The sequence below is a fragment of the Salarias fasciatus genome, chromosome 23 (assembly GCF_902148845.1).
Source record: "Salarias fasciatus chromosome 23, fSalaFa1.1, whole genome shotgun sequence".
NCBI lineage: Eukaryota > Metazoa > Chordata > Actinopteri > Blenniiformes > Blenniidae > Salarias > Salarias fasciatus.
Genome location: NC_043766.1, coordinates 392,501 through 414,184, shown reverse-complemented (window position 1 = coordinate 414,184; position 21,684 = coordinate 392,501). Strand labels below are relative to the sequence as shown.

Below are 21,684 nucleotides of genomic sequence, written 5' to 3'. Positions count from 1 at the left end.
AATGAATTATGCCTGAGACCGTCCTCCCCTTGACGTCTTTTGTGGCGGCGGTCTTCTTAATCCTCCAGAGTATCAGGCCGCAGCACAAGCCAATCAGCCGCAGGCCAGCCATTGTAAACACTTCCTATGTCCTTCACGGACAGGGCTGCCAGGCATGTGACCCCCGTCCACTGTCCCCGGGGGTCCATCACATACCCAGCATGCCTAGTCCCGACCGGACAGGCAGGATGTCTGCAGCAGGACAGAAACCTGTTCTCCTGATGCAAGACATCTGGGTGAGTCAGCACAATGGAGGGGTTGGAGGAGGAGAGGGAGGGGCGCTCCACCTGCCAGGTGCTTTAAAGCAGAGGCGGAGCAGCAGGAGACGCAGCAGGACTCCCGTCCTCTCCCGTCCTCTCCTGTCCTCCACGTCTGAGCAGCAGGTAAGCAGAGAAGACCTCGTGCTGCTGTTGTGCTTCTGGAAGGGCTCATTTTTAGGAATCTGTGGCCTCAGTTTTCATTATTTCATTATCAGACAAACTGCATGAAAGCACCAAGAATGAAGTTTCTGTAAAAATCTGCAGGAGTCAGTGGCAGGAGTTGGTTGTCTGAGGTTCTCCAAGGTCTTTTATTACATGATATGAAACCAAGAACTTTGACTGCAGCTAAATGTGGATGTTCTGAAACCCGAGAGTTCAGGAAGGCTGGTCCTCAACAGGATCTGCTGCTGTGGAACCGCTGGGTCCTCAGTGTGGACCCGCGGGATTCAGGGTTTCAGTCTCAGTGTTCTGCTGTGTCTCCAGCGTCTTCACCATGCTGTTGTTTCCAGAACTCTGACCCTGCTGGTTCAGATGTTCCCTCAGGTCTGTTCTTGTCACCAGGCAGCTGAAAGATGACCAGAGCAGCTGCGTCCCTGGTCCTGGTCCTGGTCCTGGTGGCCCTGTCCTCCACCTTTACTAAATATGTCCCCAAATCTGGCCAGAGGATCCCTCAGTCGCTGTCTCGAGGTTTGTGGTGATGGAGTTGTAATGGGAGCACTGGGGTAGGAACCATATGATGGTGAAAACTTGGTGGGACACTTTAAGAGGACGGACACATGTAAATGTATGGGCCGAGCAGCGGTGTTATTAAAGAGCCTGTTAAGAGCATACATGTCTCCGGTATGTCTATTACAGCACCGAGACATAACGGTACAGGAGTAGCTTCAGTTGTGTCCTGGTTTGAACCCCAGCTGCTCCTGTGTCTTGCAGGTTGGGGCAACCAGCTGAACTGGGCTCAGACGTACTAGGAGGCTCTGTTCTTGTCTCGGTCCAGGTGAGGAAGCACCTTGGTTCTAAGGGGAACGGTTCCATGAGGGGTGGGTGTGAAACAACTGTCTGGTCTGTGTTCCAGGAACAAGCCTCTGATGGTCCTGTTCCTCCTGGAGGACTGTTCTCAATGCGATGGTGAGCCGGCCCAGTTGTACCCCCCACCCGCCCCAGCACGTCCTGCTGCTCCCCCCCCTGCTCTGCTTCACCCAAACGCTCCGTCTGTCCTGCAGCACTCAAGCGGGCCTTGGCTCACGACGATGAGATCCAGAGGATCCTGGACGAGGACTTCGTGGTCCTCAATGTGATTGTAGGCTGCAGGGCTGGTGGGGGGGGCTCTAACACTGGAATGAAGCATCCTGCATTACACGTGTGTGTGTGTGTGTGTGTGTGCATGTGTGAGCGTGTGTGTGTGTGTGTGTGTGTGTGTGTGTGTGTGTGTGTTTGCTCTCCTTCCCCGCAGCAGGAAATCGCAGATCAAAACTTCTCCCCTGATGGAAAGTATGTTCCCAGGATCATCTTTGTGGGTAAGACCTGGTGTCTGTCCTCAGAGGACTCAGGGTACTGAGCCGACTGGATCCGACCTGTTTAAACCAGATCAGCAGCTTGGTGCAGCCTGGAACAGGGGTCTCTAAGCAGCATGTTCCAGCTCTCTCCCTGCTTCAACACACCTGAATCTGGTGGTTCTGTCCTCACCAAGAACCAAGCAGAACCCACAGTGGAGCAGATCACTGCATCCAGAGCCACAATCCTTCAATTGTGTGATGCATGCCTGACATTTGGTACCTGTACTCTTCAAGCTCTGTTCTTTTCAAAAATAACCCTCTGCATGTCAAATTCCAAGAAGTCTGCTCAAACATGCTGTCCTGAGTCTGTACCAGTGAGGTGGCGTTTGGAGATTCAAGAAGTGAAACCAAGAATTTATTTTTGGACCAAGTTCAGTTCTGTGGAAATCAAAGGAGTGGCGGACAGGACTGTAGGATTATTCCCACGATGTTAAAATAACTTCACCAATAATTAAGAAGGTGTGGACAAAAGACAAACACATAACTCAGATGACACTGTGAGTCACGTTTGTCCTCAATCCCTGGAGCCGTCAGCCAACGCTTCCTCTAACCCTAATGTGAGTAAATCTTCCTGGAACTGATGGGGGCAGGGAGGGAACAGCACTGAATGTCTGACCTGGAAAAACCTAAACAGATGCTTTGTGGACCAATCATATTGTGATTTCATTTCCTGAACTGAAGCCAGATCTTGAGAGTGTTGAGAACAACAGGACTTCTGATGAAGGCTGAGGCCTTGACTGGAAGAGAAGAGTATGTAAGAGCAGTATTACGTAGGTGTTAAAAATGGTCAAGCTTGGAGCTGGGGAAAAGCAACAACTTATGCGCAGGCTTACTGGGCTGACGTAAATTAGCGGTGTGCAGGCAAAACAAGGTACAACACAAAAGAACTCAGGTGACCTTTTCCAAAAGGAAAAGGGAATTTTATATAACCAAAGATAAATCAAACAAACAGTGTTACAAACAATTTTACAAGTTATCACAAAAAATGACAAAACACAACCCGCAGGGGCTAAACGAGAAACTTGCAAAAAGCAAAAATGGAGGAGAGCGGACAGAGGGTAGGAGGACGTTAGGAGAAGGGCTCTGTGGGTGGTGCCACTAAACACACACAAACCCTAATCTTCCCCTAAACCTCGACCCTGTGACCCTTCTACCTTAAAGTACCTTATATATAAAAAGGCAGCAGCCATCACAAACCTGCAGAGATGAGTTACAGCAAGATCAATCCTCCCGTTTCCTCATGAAATGAGGGACAATCAGTCCAACAAGGTATTTTATGAATATGCTGCCCAATATTAAAATTCAAAGTTTGGTAGAGCAAAACCAACACCAAGCTCACATGACCTGTGGACCCTCAGAGACACCGCACCCCAAATGAAGGAACCAAGCAAGACCGATCCTGCAGGGAAAGAGACAAAGAGACCAAAAGAAGTATTTTGGTGGAAACACAGGGACTGATTGAAACAGATAGACATTTCAGGAGGATATTCATTTTAACGACATTAATCTTTCTTATCAAGTAGAGGGGCAGATTCTTCCACCTCTCACAGTCAGATTTTCCTTGGGTTTGGAGTGAAGTTGGCAGAGAAAAGACCAGAAAAAGCACAACTCACATGAATCCCGAGATATTTAAAGGGGGAGGGTCCTCAAAAGGCAGATTAGCCTGCTGGAGCAGGGAACCAGCTGACTTCTATTAAGATTTAGCTTATATCCTGAAAATGAACAACATTTATCCAAAATGGACACCTGGAAGAGAAGCTACTGATACTGCTACATAGAGCAACAAGTCATCTGCGTATAGAGATAACCGGTAGTCGAGGCCATCATGGATAATGAGTCATAGCACTTGACGGAGATGGCCAGTGGAGACAGCTGCAGGTGGAGGCAGTGGGGAGAGAGCCAGGGCATGCTGGGTAGGGTTCTGCAGGAACAGGGCTGGAGAACCCTGTTCTAAAAACTCTACGTCACCTGCTTCTGCACTGATACGTCATTTACTACGTCCACTTCCCAACAGACCCCTCCATGACGGTGAGAGACGACATTGTTGGCCCCTACTCCAACCGCCTGTACGCCTATGAATCAACTGATATGAAACACTGTAAGTGCTCCAGCTAACACACACACACACACACACACACACACACACACACACACACACACACACACACACTGAGAGCCTCCTCCTCTTCCTCAGTGCTGGACAACATGAACAAGGCCAAGAAGCTCCTTAAATTCTCAGCTATGAGCCACAGAACCACACCCACCTCCACCCACTCCCTCCCCGAGTCCACTGCTGCTGAAGTCTGAGCTGTGAGCAGGAGGAGGCGCCCTCCACCCACCTCCACCTTCAGTTTGCTGTCACCAGTTCACATGTGAAAAGACTCTCACTTGAAGGGTTCCTCTGTCTCCTGACGTGTCCCTCCTCAACTCCACCCTGATTTCCACCCTGGTATCTTTACTGCACATCCTTTGGAATAAAAACTGATGTGTTCAACCAACAGCTGGTGTTTTTGGCCCTTTAAGTGATTTGCACCCAGCACAATGAAATATAGGGTCAACTTAGCAAAAACCTTATGTGTCATATATTAAAAATATTACAACCTACTATGTAATGAAAGATATAAAATAAAAATTGCACACCATGGCCATCATCAATGATCCTCGTTCTGTTGCCTTCTCCAGTTGTTGTGGAGTGCTGTGTAAATATCACTACGCCACAGTAAAAAGAGTAAAAAAAACAGACCAACACAAAAACACTCATTAAAAAAACGACTGAAAACAGTGAGTAGAAACTTAGTAGAAAGACCAAAATCGAAGAAAAAGGCCATTTGGTGGCCATTTTGGATTCCATCCCGAACAACCACTTTTGCATGAAAACCAAGACTTGAGTTCAGCGCCCTAAAGTTCAAAAGTCTGCGTCCATCAGAATATGGCGGGCCGTTGTTCACTTGAAACTCAGCTGATTAGTCCAAGATTCATGATAAGAAGATGAAGAAAACTGGTCATCTGGAGCCATGAAATGACCAATCAGTGTGGGAGGATTATGGCAGGAAACCACATGTGGTGGTCATTTTGGACACCATCTTCACTTTAGGTGGTTTTCTTAATCTTAAAGGAATACTCCGAAGATTTTGGACCCACGCCCTGTCCCGATCATTTACACAGTGAGATAAGCTCATAAATACCTTTATTGTGTCCGTTCGTCCAGCCGGCTCCCAGCTGTTAGCATCGTAGTTAGCTTAGCTCAACTACGGCAGGTGAAGAGGAAACAGAGCCGGACTGACGAAAGTAGACACAGTCATCCTTCCAGTGGTCCAGGGGACGGCGTATTAGCACGTGAAGTAAATCCGAACGGTTATAAAACATTTTAAAGACGTTTTTTTTTTCCTTTTCAGTCCGTTAAAATAGCATTTTGATACACACAGACCTGCGCATGTGCAGTGCTCCGCGGAAGGATATACCAGAGCACAGCAGTCGAAGCATAGACTCAGCCACTGTGCTCCGGTATATCCTTCCGCCGGAGCACTATGTAAAAGTCATTATATTGAATAACCCTAAATTAGTAAATATAAACTTTTCCGGCTCACCTTTTTCCCATCAAGATCCATCACGACTTTTTGCACAAACTCAAAGGTTCATTCCAATTTCTGTGGATAGTTTTTGAGCGTGCATATGAGCCCAAAGATCATGGTCCGTCCTTCCTTTGCAAATCTGCCTGCAGTGTATTTTTACAGCAGTAGTAGTAGCAGTAGTGGTAAGTGCTATGGTGAAATGCAGTAGAAAAAAGTAGAATATCTTTAACCGTTGTCGTAGCAGCAGATTAAAGTTAGTCCAAGCAGTAATGTCCTCAAACAGCATTATTTTGCGGTTGGTTTGTCATGAACTGTCTAGGATCATGCTCTAACTGTCCACTTGAGGGCACCAGAGTACCTGGATATCTGTGAATGGGCTTTTCATCAGCGGGGTACATGCTTTTTGATTTTACAAGCCTCAGCTTTACAGTCATACTCAGTTTATTACTCAGAAATCAAAAAAAGCCTGATTTGGACTGGAAACTGTATGAAGCTAAAATAAGTTGGCTATGACTGGAAACTTGATACTTGTGGTTTGAATTATTCATGTCATTAATTAAATTAGTTTGACATGAAAGGCAAAGAATGTGCCGAGGGGATTGCAGATTGAGTGACTGATTAACAGCAGATTCACAGTTTAGCTGTCACAAATGTGGCACTTAAATTGTGAATCATGCAGATGATGTTGAAAATGAGTTTTCACAGTCTTTACATTTCCACATACACGACTAACTGGTGAATCATGAAATAGAAAAGAAAAACAAGAGATATCTTGGCCCTGTGAACTATGCCTAGTATGTATTGAACTAAAGGTCATTCAGACATTGAAAGACAAATCGTATTTTTTTAGTATGAACAACTAACTCTCCACGGTGAGCAAGTCTGGAAGCTTTCTGGATGTTATACTGCGAGAAAAAAATCAAACTTAGGTTAACCTTAGATTAAGTTGGTGCTTAAATATATTTACTGAATTTCCATTAATAAAAAAAAACATTAAAAAAGAAAACGAAAGAAAAGAAAAGAAACAAACAAAGTGGTAAATGCATTGTCTTGCACAGATGGTTGGAATAGGTGGTTGTCTGGTATTGGTCCAAAAAGCCCACCTTGCAGTCATTTATAGTGTCACCTGGGACAGTAGACACATTTAGTGGCATGGGTGCAGCCAAAAGGGCAGAAAGGTTTACCGGTTTACTAGAAAGTCTTTCCATGCTAACCCATAAACGACATTTCACCACAGAGGTACAGTTCTTCCAGAACATCATGCAGTGCAAATTTGTAGCTACTTTCAAAAGTCTGCCAGAGCCAAGCAGCCATTTTGTTTAGTTTTTTGCAAAAAATCCCTGCGTAGACGAGGATTTTTACCACTCCAGATAAACCAGGATAATATTTAATTATGTAATTATATGAGGAATAGTAGACTCAGCTTTTGGCACATATAAGAGAAGGTCGTCCGCATACAAAGAGAACTTGTGTTCTATATTGCCCCTGAGAAAGCCTGTGATAGCACGATTGGATCTTATGGCTATCACAAGTGGCTCGATAGCTAAGACGGATAGCAGTGGACTGAGGGGACTGCCTTGTCTCGTCCCACAGGCCAAATCAAAAGGTGCAGAGTAGAGATTGTTGGTCAGGACTACAGCGGAAGGGCAAGAATACAGCAACCGGATCCAGGCAATGAAAGACGCCCCAAAACCAAATTTGACCAGGGTTTGAAAAAGGAATGTCCATTTGACTCGTCGAATGCTTTCTCTGCATCCATAGAGTGAATGCATTCTGAGGTGGACTGGGAAGGATGTTGAAAAAGAGTGGTCTCTGTTTTACATACCGGGTAGAATCTCTTCAAGACAGAGAGAAAGAATCTTCATCAGAATTTTATAGTCCGAATTCAGTCACGAGATCGGCCGGTATGAGGCAAAGTCTAATGGGTCCTTCCCTTTTTTTTAACAGAAGCGTGATGCATGCTTGGCTGAGAGTGGGAGGAAGCCGGCCAGATGTATAGGATTCGGCATACAGTTTGGTCAAGATCGGAGATAGTTGTTCACTAAAGGTATTCGTTAGTAAAGTTTCAATCTTAAACACTTTGATTGGCATAGTAAACTTCTCTTTGTGTTATTGGTTTGTCCAAAGAAGCAATCTGCTCTAAAGTAACTGAGGGAAGTTCCAAATCATGAAAAACTGGGGTCAAAAGCTGTTTTTCCAAATCTGGGGATGGGTTCTGAGCATTTCAGGTGTCAATCTGTGATATTTGTTTGTCGAGTTTCTCTTGTTGTTCCTTTGAAGTTTTCCTTTTGTCGGCCGCGTATGATAAAATCTGTCCTCTACTTTAGCTTAAGTTGTGCCCTCTACAATACAGACACTTTCAGACAACAGCTATATTTCTTAAATGAATGAATGAATGAATTATGCCTGAGACCGTCCTCCCCTTGACGTCTTTTGTGGCGGCGGTCTTCTTAATCCTCCAGAGGATCAGGCCGCAGCACAAGCCAATCAGCCGCAGGCCAGCCATTGTAAACACTTCCTATGTACTCCACGGCCAGGCATGTGACCCCCGTCCACTGTCCCCGGGCGTCCATCACATACCCAGCATGCCGAGTCCCAACCAGACAGGCAGGTTGTCTGCAGCAGGACAGGAACCTGTTCTCCCGATGCAAGACATCTGGGTGAGTCAGCACTATGGAGGGGTTGGAGGAGGAGAGGGAGGGGCGCTCCACCTGCCAGGAGCTTTAAAGCAGAGGCGGAGCAGCAGGAGACGCAGCAGGACTCCCGTCCTCTCCCGTTCTCTCCTGTCCTCCACGTCTGAGCAGCAGGTAAGCAGAGAAGACCTCGTGCTGCTGTTGTGCTTCTGGAAGGGCTCATTTTTAGGAATCTGTGGCCTCAGTTTTCATTATTTCATTATCAGACAAACTGCATGAAAGCACCAAGAATGAAGTTTCTGTAAAAATCTGCAGGAGTCAGTGGCAGGAGTTGGATGTCTGAGGTTCTCTGAGGTCTTTTATTACATAATACGAAACCAAGAAATTTGACTTCAGCTGAATGTGGATGTTCTGACACCGCTGGGTCCTCAGTGTGGAACCGCTGGATTCAGGGTTTCAGTCTCAGTGTTCTGCTGTGTCTCCAGCGTCTTCACCATGCTGTTGTTTCCAGAAGTCTGACCCTGCTGGTCCAGATGTTCCCTCAGGTCTGTTCTTGTTCCAGGAAGCTGAAAGATGACCAGAGCAGCCGCGTCCCTGGTCCTGGTGGCCCTGTCCTCCACCTTTGCTAAATATGTCCCCAAATCTGGCCAGAGGATCCCTCAGTCGCTGTCTCGAGGTTTGTGGTGACGGAGTTGTAATGGGAGCATTGGGGTAGGAACCATATGATGGTGAAAACTTGGTGGGACACTTTAAGAGGACGGACACATGTAAATGTATGGGCCGAGCAGCGGTGTTATTAAAGAGCCTGTAAAGAGCATACATGTCTATTACAGCACCGAGGCATAACAGTACAGGAGTAGCTTCAGTAGTGTCCTGGTTTGAACCCCAGCTGCACCTGTGTCTTGCAGGTTGGGGCGACCAGCTGATCTGGGCTCAGACGTACGAGGAGGCTCTGTTCTTGTCTCGGTCCAGGTGAGGAAACACCTTGGTTCTAAGGGGAACGCTTCCATGCGGGGTGGGTGTGAAACAACTGTCTGATCTGTGTTCCAGGAACAAGCCTCTGATTGTCCTGTTCCACCTGGAGGACTGTCCTCACAGCCAGGGTGAGCCGGTCCAGCTGTCTCCCGTCCCCCCCGCTCTGCTTCACCTAACGCTCCGTCTGTCCTGCAGCGCTGAAGCAGGCCTTCGCCAACGACGATGAGATCCAGAGAACCCTGGACGAGGACTTTGTGGTCCTCAATCTGATGGTAGGCTGCAGGGCTGGTGGGGGGGAGCTCTGACACGGCATTCATTGGGCGTGTGTGTGTGTCTGTGTGTGTGTGTGTGTGTGTGTGTGTGTGTGTGTGTGTGTTTGCTCTCCTCCCCTGCAGCAGGAAACCGGAGATCAACACCTGTCCCCTGATGGACAGTACGTCCCCAGGATCGTCTTTGTGGGTAAGACCTGGTGTCTGTGGAGTCAGGGGACAGAGGCAATTGGATCCGACCTGTCTAAACCAGATCAGCAGCTGGGTGCAGTCTGGAACAGGCGTCTCTCAGCAGCATGTTCCAGCTCTCTCCCTGCTTCAACACACCTGAATCTGATGGTTTTGTCCTCACCAAGAACCGAGCAGAACCCACAGTGGAGCAGATCACTGCATCCAGAGCCACAATCCTTCAGGTGTGTGATGCATGCCTGACATTTGGTACCTGTACTCTTCAAGCTCTGTTCTTTTCAAAAATAACCCTGGGCATGTCAAATTCCAAGAAGTCTGCTCAAACATGCTGTTCTGAGTCTGTACCAGTGAGGAGGCATCTGGAGATTGAAGAAGTAAAACCAAGAATTTCTTTTTGAACCAAGTTCAGTTCTCTGTAATTCAAAGGAGTGCTGGACAGGGCTGTAGAATTATTCCCGCGATGTTAAAATAACTTCACCAATAATTATGAAGGTGTAGACAAAAGACAAACAACTCAGATGACACTGAGTCACATTTGTCCTCAATCTCTGGAGCCATCAGCCAACGCTTCCACTAACCCTAATGTGAGTACATCTTCCTGGAACCGATGGGGGCAGGGAGGGAACAGCACTGAATGTCTGACCTGGAAAAACCTAAACAGATGCTTTGTGGAAGAATCATATTGTGATTTCATTTCCTGAACTGAAGCCAGATCTTGAGAGTGTTGAGAACAACAGGACTTCTGACGAAGGCTGAAGCCTCGACTGGAAGAGAAGAGTACATAAGAGCAAGTGTTACATCCCCCTTAAAGGTGTTAAAAATGGTCAAGCTAGGAGTTTGGGAAAAGCAACAACTTATGCGCAGGTGTTGGGGACGCACTGATGGACAGACCCAGTTAAGGCATGACCCGGAGTCATGTTGTCTGCGAATACTGTCCCCCGTCATGAAGGAGACATGACCCCCGCCGTGGTGGAGACGCAGCAGACTTTGAAGCTCTCCAGAACAAAGAGAGAAACTTCTTCCTCTCAGCAGGAGGCCACCGCCATCTTGTCCCCCAGAACCTGGAATGGCTGCCCATCTCCTCCACCATGTGCTCAGAACAAAGAAACCCTCATGTAATGGCCGCTTATCTGTCCTCACAGAACAATAAAGCCAGATAAGGGTGCAATACCACTGCCAACCTCACGAGGGCGCTCGTGGGGCTCCTCCACAGAGCAGAGGAGGGAGGACTCAGATCGCCTTCTGATTGGCTGAGCGACCGCCACTCAAAAGTTGAGATCCTGCCCTCCATCTTCAGTTCTCTCAAGGAATTTTATCCAGGAAGGACGCACAGCCGTCCCTCCAACGGATTATACCAGGTACCGAACGGACCCGCTGGCCGGGACTTTTGGGACCAGTTTTTCTTCACCGGTGAAGCCCCTTTTCCCAGCAGAGCAGAACGGCAGGGACTCCCCTGGAGCAGACCAAAGACACCAGCTGGACCCCACCGCTACAGCTCTGCTCTCCTCCATTCTCCCCCTCCTGCAGCCGACCAAAACCCAACTGAGGACCCGGACAGAGGAACCGGGACCTCTTCCTCCACGTGGACTCCCCCAGAAGAGCCCGAGGTTCTGTTGGACGCAACAGAACCCGATCGAGATCAGAGCGACTGCTTTGATCTCCCCACCGAACTCACCTCATCAACGGACAGGACACGCACTGCGGCTGAGAGTCGCTGCTTAAAATCCCTCATCACACAGAGGTTCGTGCCTGGGCAGACAGCTTAGATAGTGGTGATGATTCAATGCTTGTGTGTTTTTATTGTGAACCAGGACTGAAGCCGTTCATGATATATGCACTGTTATTTCCTTTCTTCATCTCTCTCTCGTTCTCCTTGTGCGCTCCCATGCGCACGTTCACGAGCAAGCGCTTCCTCCTCACAGATCAGACCCGCAAGAGGCCGGCCAGCCGTGCATCTGTGCGTGTGAGATAGGAAGACAGGCTCATCTTTCTCCGCCTTTCCTCTTTACTAACCAGAGAGTAGTAGTTGAACAGCGCGGTAGATCTCGAGTCGAGAGCACGCACGCGCGCCACACGCCCGCCCGCTCGCTCTCGTCTCGCTCTCTCTCACTCTCTCACTCCGCCCCTCCCCGCTACCCCTCCCGGGTAGCCGGACAGGGACTGTCGCCCCGCTCTCACTCCGTTCGCGGAGCCCAGACCCGGGACTCGGAGAGACTCCCCCGCTCTCTCCCCCTCTCTCCCTCTCTCTCTCTCCTCTCTCCCTCTCTACGCGCATGCGGACACCCACGTGCGGACTCGTCAGCGATCCAGACATTCACGAACACCCGAGCGTGACCCGAGTCACGCCTACTTCGTGAGTGACTCAGGATCGACTCCTCCTGTCGCTTCAGGTGGCCGCTCCACACACACTCACACACACACCAACGCTCACACACCCCTCCTCTTCCTCCAGGAAGAGGGACCACACACACCCACGCTCCGAACGGGTTAACGCCCCTTCCTGTGCATCTCCGGATGCTCTCTCACACACACACACACACACACACACACACACACACACACACACACACACACACACACACACACACACACACATGACTTGCAAGTTTGAATGTTTTGTTTTGTTGATTATGTGTTAATTAGTAATAGACATTGTTAATAAACGCTCATTAACTGAACTGAACGATTCATGCTTCTCTTTTTGGTGGTCTTGTGACAAATGCCCATGGTTGGACAGTCCATGCTCGATCTCACACCTTCTCTGATAATTTAACGGTGTTTATCCAAAGATTAACTACCAGCTTAAATTATCTTTCCATCTTTGAGACTGAAAATTGGTAATGAATGTTCCTCTGACGAGATGGTGCCCCGGAATTATCAATTAAATAACCTACAGGTTGATTTAATGCATAATTCACAACTTCCCTCAGCTCATTTTCTGTAATTTACCCATTTCCAGTAATTGGTAATTTGTGGCATTATTGATTAATTAACAACACCTTGTTAATCAATAAGTTAATGGTTAAATCACTCTGTGGTCTACTCCATTCCCAAATAACTGATTATTTAACATTATTAACGAATAAATAACCATTTATTCTGATTAATAATAATTGATGTTGGGTTAAATTACTTGGTGCTTCACTTTAAAGAGTTTATTACGCCGTAATTGATTGTTATTGGTGATCCACTGTGAATGACCTGCAATTATTAATTGGTAAATCAAAATCTACCCAAATTAATAAGTAACTAAATTACTTAAAGTAATAAATTACTCTCAGTAATCAATTCTTTAGTAATTTATTCCCAATTACCAATCGTAAACCCCAACATATTGGTGCCCCGTGTGAGGCTGTTTTAAACCAGACTTTGTCACAAGACTCCTAAACCTGAATTGTTCCTTTGTTGTTTTTCGTTGCTGTTAACTTTATTCTGGCAGAATTTGGTTTTTCAAAAAACGTGTTGCAACATTGCCGAACAAAGTCAGTTGTGGTTGTGAAGTGGTATAGAGAGTGGTTTTTCTTGTTAAATGTGCATCACATGCATTTTTAACTCTTCTTGGAAAGTAACAGTCAGTTATTGCTCACCAGGTTTTGTTAGACTCGTCTTACTAATCTGGTTAGGCTGCAATAGAGCAATTAACATAACCTCATAGGTTTGTAAGTCACAGGTACGGCTCACCTGTGCACTTTAACATGTGTCGCACAAGCAAGCTCATCTGATATTGAGTGTAAGCCTCTATTATCATGGATAATCAGAGCATTCAGACATCAGGAGCAGCAGAGGCGTTGCAGATGCCTCTGGAGCCAGCCCTGCATGGCACAGCAGTGGCGGTGCTCACATGCCTCTCCGTGCCAGAGAGAAGACGCTTCAATGACTTCAGCATTGAAGAGTGCGACACAGAAATCCGGAGACTGGCTGACAAGCTCACCCAGCCGAACGGCACCCAGCCAAGCGTCATTACAAGCACTTTAGACGAACATACGTTGCTCTGCCAGCATTAAGCCGAGCTCCAAGCTCAGAAAGCCCAAGTGCATCTTTCTCAGCTGCAACGTCAACACGATCAGCTGACCTGTGATGTCACAGAGCCACAGGACCTGGCCCAGCCGGGCCAGAACCACCTTGTGGAGCTCCCAGAGTCACATAGCCCTCCTCCACCACCTGAAGAGAAATACACCGCAGGTTCAACAGAAACATCAGCCGAGGTCGCCAACCTCCCATCCGCTGATAGGACTGGGGACCCGGTCCAGCCACAGCTCAGCACTCCTCAGGAGGGAGGAGCAGACCTGCGACGTGAACTTCAACCTGTCCGGTCAGATGGACAGCCCGACCCCAACCAGGGTCATCTTGAAGCAACCCGATCAGGGAGGCTTGACATCGTCTGCCAGCCGAGTGTCAAAGCATGGATGCAGACCACATATTACCATGAGGTAAGTGATTCTGCTCCACATCACCATCATGCTTCCTCCCCTGCTTCTTACACTGAGGCCTCTCAGCTCCCACCTCCAGCCGGTCCCCTTCCATCTGGGTCCCGTCACTTCGGCGTGCATCTTGGCGTTCCCGCCACTCCACTGCAGGCCCCCCGCGGTGCCAGCAGCTTTGGACCCCCGGCTACTGTGGAGTCCATCCACCCCAGTAGCCTCCACTTTCACCGGCCTAGAGATCCTCGGTTGTATCCGCACCGAGATCGGTCAGAGTTAGACCCAGCAGACTCTGACAGCTTCAACTCTCCCAGGGGGCGTGGTCCGAGCACCCGCCAGTCAGGATCCCTGGTGAGAGACATCGAACGCTTCGACCACAGCAGCTCGGAGGTTAGTATAGAGGACTACCTCCGAGAGGTCGAGCGGTTCCTCCTGGACTCTCCCTCCCCTTCCACTCATGAAAAGCTGAAGCTTTTCTGGAAGAAAAAGTCCAGAAGCATCCATGTGTGCATGGAATCACTTCCACCCTCCATCAGAGACCGACACCCTGACTTCCATCAGGCGCTCAGTGAAGTGTACCATGACCCCGCCTCCGTGATGCTTGGTCCCCGCGTGATCTCTCATGAGAAGTCTGAACCTCCATGGGAGGACCACAGACGCATGAGAGATAGCCGCACAGAACCAGAGCTGGAGGAAGATCATGCACCCTGGTCCATGTTTGTTAATGACCCACACGGCCGTGTGAGGTTCAATGTCGCTCTGTTTTCCAGGACTGCCGGACACACCATGACAGAACTCCGCAGACGTGCGCAGTTGGTGTGGGAGCAGCATCAACGCCATACAGGCAAGAAGCCTGTAGGTGGTGCCAGAGTTCATGGAATCCAGGTGACAGGCAGCACAAACCAGCGATCTGAAGGTCATGAGGTCCCTCCCCCTAAAGCGGTTGGCCTCGGGGGGTCTAATACACACCCACCGCCTCGACACCTGGGTGAACAACCAGGTCAAATGGGTGAGAAACCGGGTCCGCAGAACCCTCAACACAAAGGGGGGTCAGACCCAAACCACACATGGAGAGGTGAGTCTGTAAAGAACCAAGCGCTCCCCCTAGGGGACGACCCGAGAACAGAGCTGCAGCAGTGGGTGGAAACCTGCACTCAGACAGCTATACAGGGCCTGGACCTGACCTCCCTGAGGGGGGTGCAGGACCACCAGCCCCTCCTCGCCTGACTAGGCCGAGACTCCCTCCCCGCCGCTCACAGGGCTCCCCCTGTGGGTTGGGAAAGGGAGTTCTGTAAGTCAAAGAGGGGGGCCGAGACCACCGATCTCCAGCCCTCAGACTTACCGTTCCTGACTTTCCTGAGCCGTTTTGAGCGCAGAGACCATCTCAAGCGCATTTACACCACCATAGTGGTAGAGGTGTCATCATTTCTGTCCTGCTTCATTCTGGGTCTGAAACAACTTTCATGTGTTCAGTGACTTTTGCAGTGGTCCAGAGAACCCTGCTCTCTCTTGGTAAACCATCTCATGCGGCAGCCTGCAGTGTTAGCATCACCAGCTACACTCAGGATTCTTCACCCACAACACCATCGGTCTGGGTGAACATCACATTCCAAGAGGCATCATTGGTGCATCCCACCAATGTCACCACACTGAACACAGAACCACGAGTCATTGGCCACGACCTCCTCGACCAACCAGCGCCGCTCATCGATCACCATCTTGGGCACCCGTGAGCCCAAATCAGCGATCCGACCCCATCTGGTCCAGAAACGGACCAGGCCGCTTCCAACAGCAGAGTCGCTGTCACCGAGTCCCGAGGTCCGGCACCGATGCTCATGCCGCTCCCAGAATCCAGCTTGCAGACACCGCTGACCACACCTCCTTTCGGTCACCAGCCACCACATGCTGAGACCCAAAACTGCTTTCAGGATCACCTGTCTCTCTTATGCTCCCTGAAATCCGTGAGCTCTCCTTTGTACAGCCCCCACATCGTGGGAGGAGTACATTTAAGTGGAACCTTGGTTCCCGAGACACTCTTGGTCCTCTGGTCCAAGAAATCCACCGACGTGGGCCTGCTGAAGCTTTTGTGCCCGCACGATGCACCTCCCAAGCAGGTGCAACCCAGTCACCACGACTCTTAGCAGGCTCCACCCAGACCTCCATTAAAGCCATCGGCGTATGCGTTCTGTCCGTGCACACCAGACAGAAAGAAACCATGCACCGTATGAGCATCTTTCATGGTCTATGTCCCCCTGGTCCCACCAGGGTGCATCCTCTTCTCAGGCTTGGGACCCAACTGCACGCTGTGAACCAAGATATGTGGTCGCTACCGAGCACTGACCCGCAGCCGCTGACGGCGGAGCCAGAGCAGCTAGCGTCCGGCCAAACCAGCCCGCAGGCGCGTCATGTGGCCCACGACACAGAAGTCACAGCCCCGGCACGACCAGCAGGGGTCCCCATTCACCTGACACTCCTTCAGGGGCAGGAAATGCCTGACACACAGGCTCTCTTCCAACCGCTGCCCCACTTTTGTCACCTTCATCTAACGATCTGTGGCACACCTCTTCTTGAGCTGAACCGTCATTCAGCCTACCTGCTAGTCCAGAATCCAACACGGGCTGTGATTCTAGTGACTGCACAGCAACCACCGAGGGTGCCAACCGACAGTTCGTTCCACCATTTTGAGCCAGTGGTCCCAGTCATCGGTGACCAACCCTCGTCCTTAAACAGGGACGGCATGCTCAGTGACGCTTCTTTCACCGTACCGACCAGGGTGATCACAATTAGCCGACATAACGCTGTCGAGCAGGAGGCAGTTTGTGATGCAACCCTGGGTACGACAGGTGACATGATCGTGTACACCCTGGCAGTCCAGCCAGGAGACACAGGTACACCCGGTGAACCGGTTGAGCATGCACTCGGAAAGCCTTGCTCCGATTCCCAACCAGCGATCGAGCAACAGCTTGCAGAAGCGGATGCTCTCGCAGCGAGGAACTGGAGAAACGTGCTCAGAGGTGTTTTCCGTGATCTTCAAGCGACCTTCGCCCGGGACTCGCATAACGGTGGGGTCACTGACCTCCACCCGGTGCCTGTTCCCACTGACCCCGGTCTGCCACCGTCCTCTGCACGGCAGTGCAGAGTTCGGTCAGCTGCCTACGAGTCAGCGAAGAGCATCCTTGACCGATCGCCGGAGAAGAACCTCAACCGAGAGTGCAGCTCGACCCACAACTCATCCACAATCTGGCCAGCGCTAAAACCCACGGGTAAATGGTGGCCCACCATGGCGGTGGACCCCGCTGACCAGTACAGACTCGACTTTTCCTTCGGCAACTGCCAGCACACCTGGAACCGGTGCCCATTCGGCTACTTGAACTCACCATCAGAGTCTACCATCTTTCCCCACAAAGCCCTGAGCGACGCCGCCGCCGGCAGCAGCCTCATCTATGTGGGTGACATCCTCATGAGGAGCCGCTGCTCTGAGGACCATTCAGCCGAAACCGAACGCGTCTTGAGCCAGCTCCTGGCTCACTTCTCGAACAGCCATATTGCCTCAGGAATGATGGCACTTCAAGGCTATGACATTGAGGTCGCGTACGCTCAGAACCAGAACATGGCCGCGGGCCGAAGCCTGGTTGAGCGTCAGCATGGTGACTGTGCAGAACAGTCTAACATCAAACCTCTCCTTGTCACGACTCAGACCCTCTCTTCCCCTCATCATCGCCATGATGAGGACGTCTGTCAGGGTCTTCCCCGAGTCTACGTCGACGGCTGCTCATTCCACCATGACAGCCAGCTTAGGGCCGGTGTGGGCGTTGTTTGGGTCGGTCAGAACTATGACCTGCCAAGTCATTTCCAGCTGAGCCCTAAGAGCAGTCAGTACGCTGAAGCCGCAGCGGTGCTCACAGCACTGCAGCAGGCAGCGAAACTGTCCACCACACAACTGGTGTTTTGTTCCACCCTGAACTATGCCCACCATAGTTCCACCTCGCACCTCCCCACCGGGATGGCGAACGGCATGAAAAATGCCCGGAACAAAAACGTCAAACAGTCAAAACTGTTTCCGACATGCGACCAGCTTGTGACCGACAAAGGAATGACAGTGGACCCGGAGAAGGTCAAAGGTCATTCCCATGTCATGGACAAAGCTGAAGATGATGAGGCAGAACACCTAGCCAAGCTGGGAGTAGAACAGGGAACACGCTGGGAATTCCATCATGAGCGGCTCCCTGCTCCGCAGTCGTGTGTGGTCCATGCCGCCACCCGCCGTCAGGCCAGGGAGACACCAGGGGGCGCCAACCCGCAGACCCTCCACCTGGGACGGAACCCGGGTGACGACGACCTGATCACGACGCAGGAGCGGGACCTCGTGCTCGGAACCCTCCGACGGCGTGTGGAGAACACATCTACGGATGGAGTCCCACACGTTCCGCCAGACGGGCCAAGTGAACTACAGACCTTCACCCGTGATCTGTCACACCTGACACGGGTGGGGGCCCTGTTAGTTCACACCAACGGCCAGGGACGCGCCCAGCGGGCGGTCCCAACCGACCACCGAGGTGCCATGTTAGCTCACACGCATGACTGCCCGGTGGGCGGTCGCCAGGGCTCCCGCGCAACCCTCCAAACTCTCCAGCAGGTGGCATACCGGCCCACAATGGCCCACAACATCAAGCTTTACGCCCATAGCCGCCTCATCCGATGTCAATTTCAACCCTCGCGACCACTGAACCGAGCTCCACTCCTAGGGAGGGGGGTTATCTTCCAGTGGTCTCATCCGCAAGTTGACTGGATCGGGCCCGGCCCCAGATCCTCCAGAGGTAAAAACTACCTCCTCACCGTCACTTGCTCCTCCACCAAGTGGGTTGAAGGCCTTCCAGCGCCCAATGACGCAACCATCACAACCGCGGCCCTGTTCCTGAACCACCGGTTCAGATGCCGGGGCCTCCCTCCGTCTGTGAACCCAGACAGAGGCACACATTCCGCGTCACAGGTTATGACACCCCGATACGACATCTGGGGGGGTGGAAGTAAGCTTCCACCTGTCATACCACACTCAGTCATCAGGTCAGGTTAAATGAACCAATCCAACCATTACCAGCAGGCCCAGAGAGCATGCTGGGAGCAATGGTGAAGACCGGGACGTGGAACTCCCCCTGGTGCTGACGACCAACCGGTCCACACCGCACCACTCCACCGGAGTCACTCCCCTCGAAAGGATGACTGACACAGAAATGACATCTCCCTTGCACTTCCTGTACCACCCTGAAGGTATCAGTGTGGCCACCGCCCACACTGCATATCAAAATGCGGCCAATCTGCGTAACCACATCTGAACCACCTTCTCATGGGCCCAAGGAAACTTGGAGGCCGGCGTTCCAGGGGCGAAGGCCGACTTGGCTCGCGCGGCACCCCGCAGAGAGCACCAGGTGGCCGGCCAATTGTTTTACGTCAGACACGCCCAGCCAGCAGGAAGCTCCAGAACGTTCCTCCCCGGGTGGTCAGGACCATTTGAGACCGTGGGGAAACTCTCGCCAGCGGCTGACTGGATCAGAATCCTGAAGCCCCGACAGCCCCAAGATACAAATGGGTCCACACAAACCAGATCAAACCCTTCAAACCATTCACTCCTTGGGTACCGGAGGTCAGTTCCCCGCCTGGCGAGGGGGGAGGACCTCAAACCCGGGTAGAGTAATGAGGTCACTAGCAGGGTCCAGTAGACTGGCATGTTCAACTAACATCATGCATGCCCGAGTCCTGCCCACGTCATCCACCTGACCTAGTGACTAATGATGAGGTTCGAGTAACCGTTCAGGGACCACAGTCGCTTTAAACTTACACTTTGCTTTAATAACACCTTGCATGCCTGAAAGACTGTGATGTACCGTTAAGAACAACCTGCTTGAGTAGTCAGAAATCAGAAGCTCCCCTCCGTTAGCAGCCTCAGTATAGGTGAAACACCACCGTACTTAGCATACGAACCCCGGTTGAGCAGATTTCTAGCACTAACACCGCCACGGTTATACAATGTTCACAGGTGCCTCTGACAGAGTCTCGGCAGTGCCATTCCGTTCTCTGTTAGCCAACAGAGCCAAGAGTTGGGTTTTACCAAAAAAAAAAAAAAAAACTAATTAGCATAAAGCAGAAAGTGTAATGTCTAAGTCCGTACTGAATGTTGGGTTTGGGAGGGTGACACACGCATACACTTCGAAACACACCACCAACACTCACTCACCATCACGGCCGTGGTCACCGCACCGCGTATACCATCCATATTTACAGACCAGACTGTAGCTCTGATTCTGATACCACCGTGCGTCATAAGGCAATGCGCATACCAACCGTGGGTTATTCCTACTCCCCCCGGGGAGCGGAAATAACCTACTGACCTTGGTCTAACAACCAGCTTCCTTTCTTGCTCTTTTCTTTGCTCTACACTTCCACTCTTCCATTTTGAACATGTGATCCAACTGTCTGAAATGAAGCGAGTATGTGTATGTAGCTAGTTAGAACAAGAACTGAGAGCCCTGCCCAGGTTCCCCTCTGCCTTACCGCCCAGGTGCTCACCTCTCAACCTTGAACTGTTTGAACCTTGAACTGTTTGAACTCCGGACTGTTTATGGACATTATGCTTCACAGGATCTGTGGATTATTCGTCCCGTACGTTGCTCCAAAGACTGTGAACCGAATCCCACTCTTCGGACCAAAGGGGGGATGTTGGGGACGCACTGATGGACAGATCCAGCTAAGGCATGACCCGGAGTCATGTTGTCTGCGAATACTGTCCCCCGTCATGAAGGAGACATGATCCCCGCCGTGGTGGAGACGCAGCAGACTTTGAAGCTCTCCAGAACAAAGAGAGAAACTTCTTCCTCTCAGCAGGAGGCCACTGCCATCGTGTCCCCCAGAACCTGAAATGGCTGCCCATCTCCTCCACCATGTGCTCAGAACAAAGAAACCCTCATGTAATGGCCGCTTATCTGTCCTCACAGAACAATAAAGCCAGATAAGGGTGCAATACCACTGCCAACCTCACGAGGGCGCTCGTGGGGCTCCTTCACAGAGCAGAGGAGGGAGGACTCAGATCGCCTTCTGATTGGCTGAGCGACCGCCACTCAAAAGTTGAGATCCTGCCCTCCATCTTCAGTTCTCTCAAGGAATTTTATCCAGGAAGGACACACAGCCGTCTCTCCAACGGATTATACCCGGTACCGAACGGACCCGCTGGCTGGGACTTTTGGGACCAGTTTTTCTTCACCGGTGAACCCCTTTTCCCAGAGGAGCAGAACGGCAGGGACTCCCCTGGAGCAGACCGAAGACACCAGCTGGACCCCACCGCGACAGCTCTGCTCTCCTCCGTTCTCCTCCTCCTGCAGCCGACCAAGAACCAACTGAGGACTCGGACAGAGGAACCGGGACCTCTTCCTCCACGTGGACCTCTCCAAGAGCCCGAGGTTCTGTTGGACGCAACAGAACCCGATTGAGATCAGAGCGACGGCTTTGATCTCCCCACCGAACACCTCATCAGCCACAGGACACACAGCGGCTGAGAGCCGCTCCTTAAAGTCCCATCACACAAGGTTTGAGACCTGGGCGGGTTCAGGCTTAGATAGTGGTGATGATTAATGCTTGTGTGTTTTTATTGTGAACCAGGACTGAAGCCGTTCATGATATATGCACTGTTGTTTCCTTTCTTCATCTCTCTCTCTTTCTCCTTGTGCGCTCCCGTGCGCACGTTCACGAGCACGCGCTTCCTCCTCACAGATCAGACCCGCA

The 21,684-nt window shown here is 50.8% G+C and overlaps 2 protein-coding genes and 1 pseudogene across 2 annotated transcripts in view; 2 read left to right on the top strand and 1 right to left on the bottom strand.

The window, feature by feature from the left end:
* The first annotated feature begins 871 nt into the window (after window positions 1-871).
* LOC115381961 (anterior gradient protein 2 homolog) lies at window positions 872-8,627 on the top strand (annotated as a pseudogene).
* Window positions 8,628-8,630: 3 nt separating this feature from the next.
* On the top strand, window positions 8,631-14,701 carry LOC115381960 (anterior gradient protein 2 homolog). The gene is made up of 6 exons (XM_030083607.1): window positions 8,631-8,733; window positions 8,966-9,029; window positions 9,108-9,160; window positions 9,228-9,304; window positions 9,428-9,491; window positions 14,682-14,701. The coding sequence occupies exons 1-6, from the start codon at window positions 8,631-8,633 to the stop codon at window positions 14,699-14,701; spliced, it is 381 nt and encodes a 126-aa protein (XP_029939467.1).
* A 3,901-nt stretch (window positions 14,702-18,602) lies between these two features.
* LOC115381958 (NLR family CARD domain-containing protein 3-like) overlaps window positions 18,603-21,684 on the bottom strand; it is a 19,798-nt gene continuing 16,716 nt past the window's right edge. The window contains exons 9-10 of the mRNA XM_030083605.1: window positions 18,748-18,863; window positions 18,603-18,652 (exon numbers count right to left, since the gene is read on the bottom strand). Of these exons, the coding sequence (XP_029939465.1) occupies window positions 18,603-18,652; window positions 18,748-18,863 (166 nt within the window). The remainder of the gene's footprint in view (window positions 18,653-18,747; window positions 18,864-21,684) is intronic.

Bases quoted from the DNA above. Each gene is read 5' to 3' on its own strand.
- LOC115381960 (XM_030083607.1), top strand. From the start codon at position 8,631: ATGACCAGAGCAGCCGCGTCCCTGGTCCTGGTGGCCCTGTCCTCCACC. The intron at 9,161-9,227 runs GTGAGCCGGTCC...TCTGTCCTGCAG, and splicing joins GGACTGTCCTCACAGCCAGG to CGCTGAAGCAGGCCTTCGCC. The intron at 9,305-9,427 runs GTAGGCTGCAGG...CCTCCCCTGCAG, and splicing joins TTGTGGTCCTCAATCTGATG to CAGGAAACCGGAGATCAACA.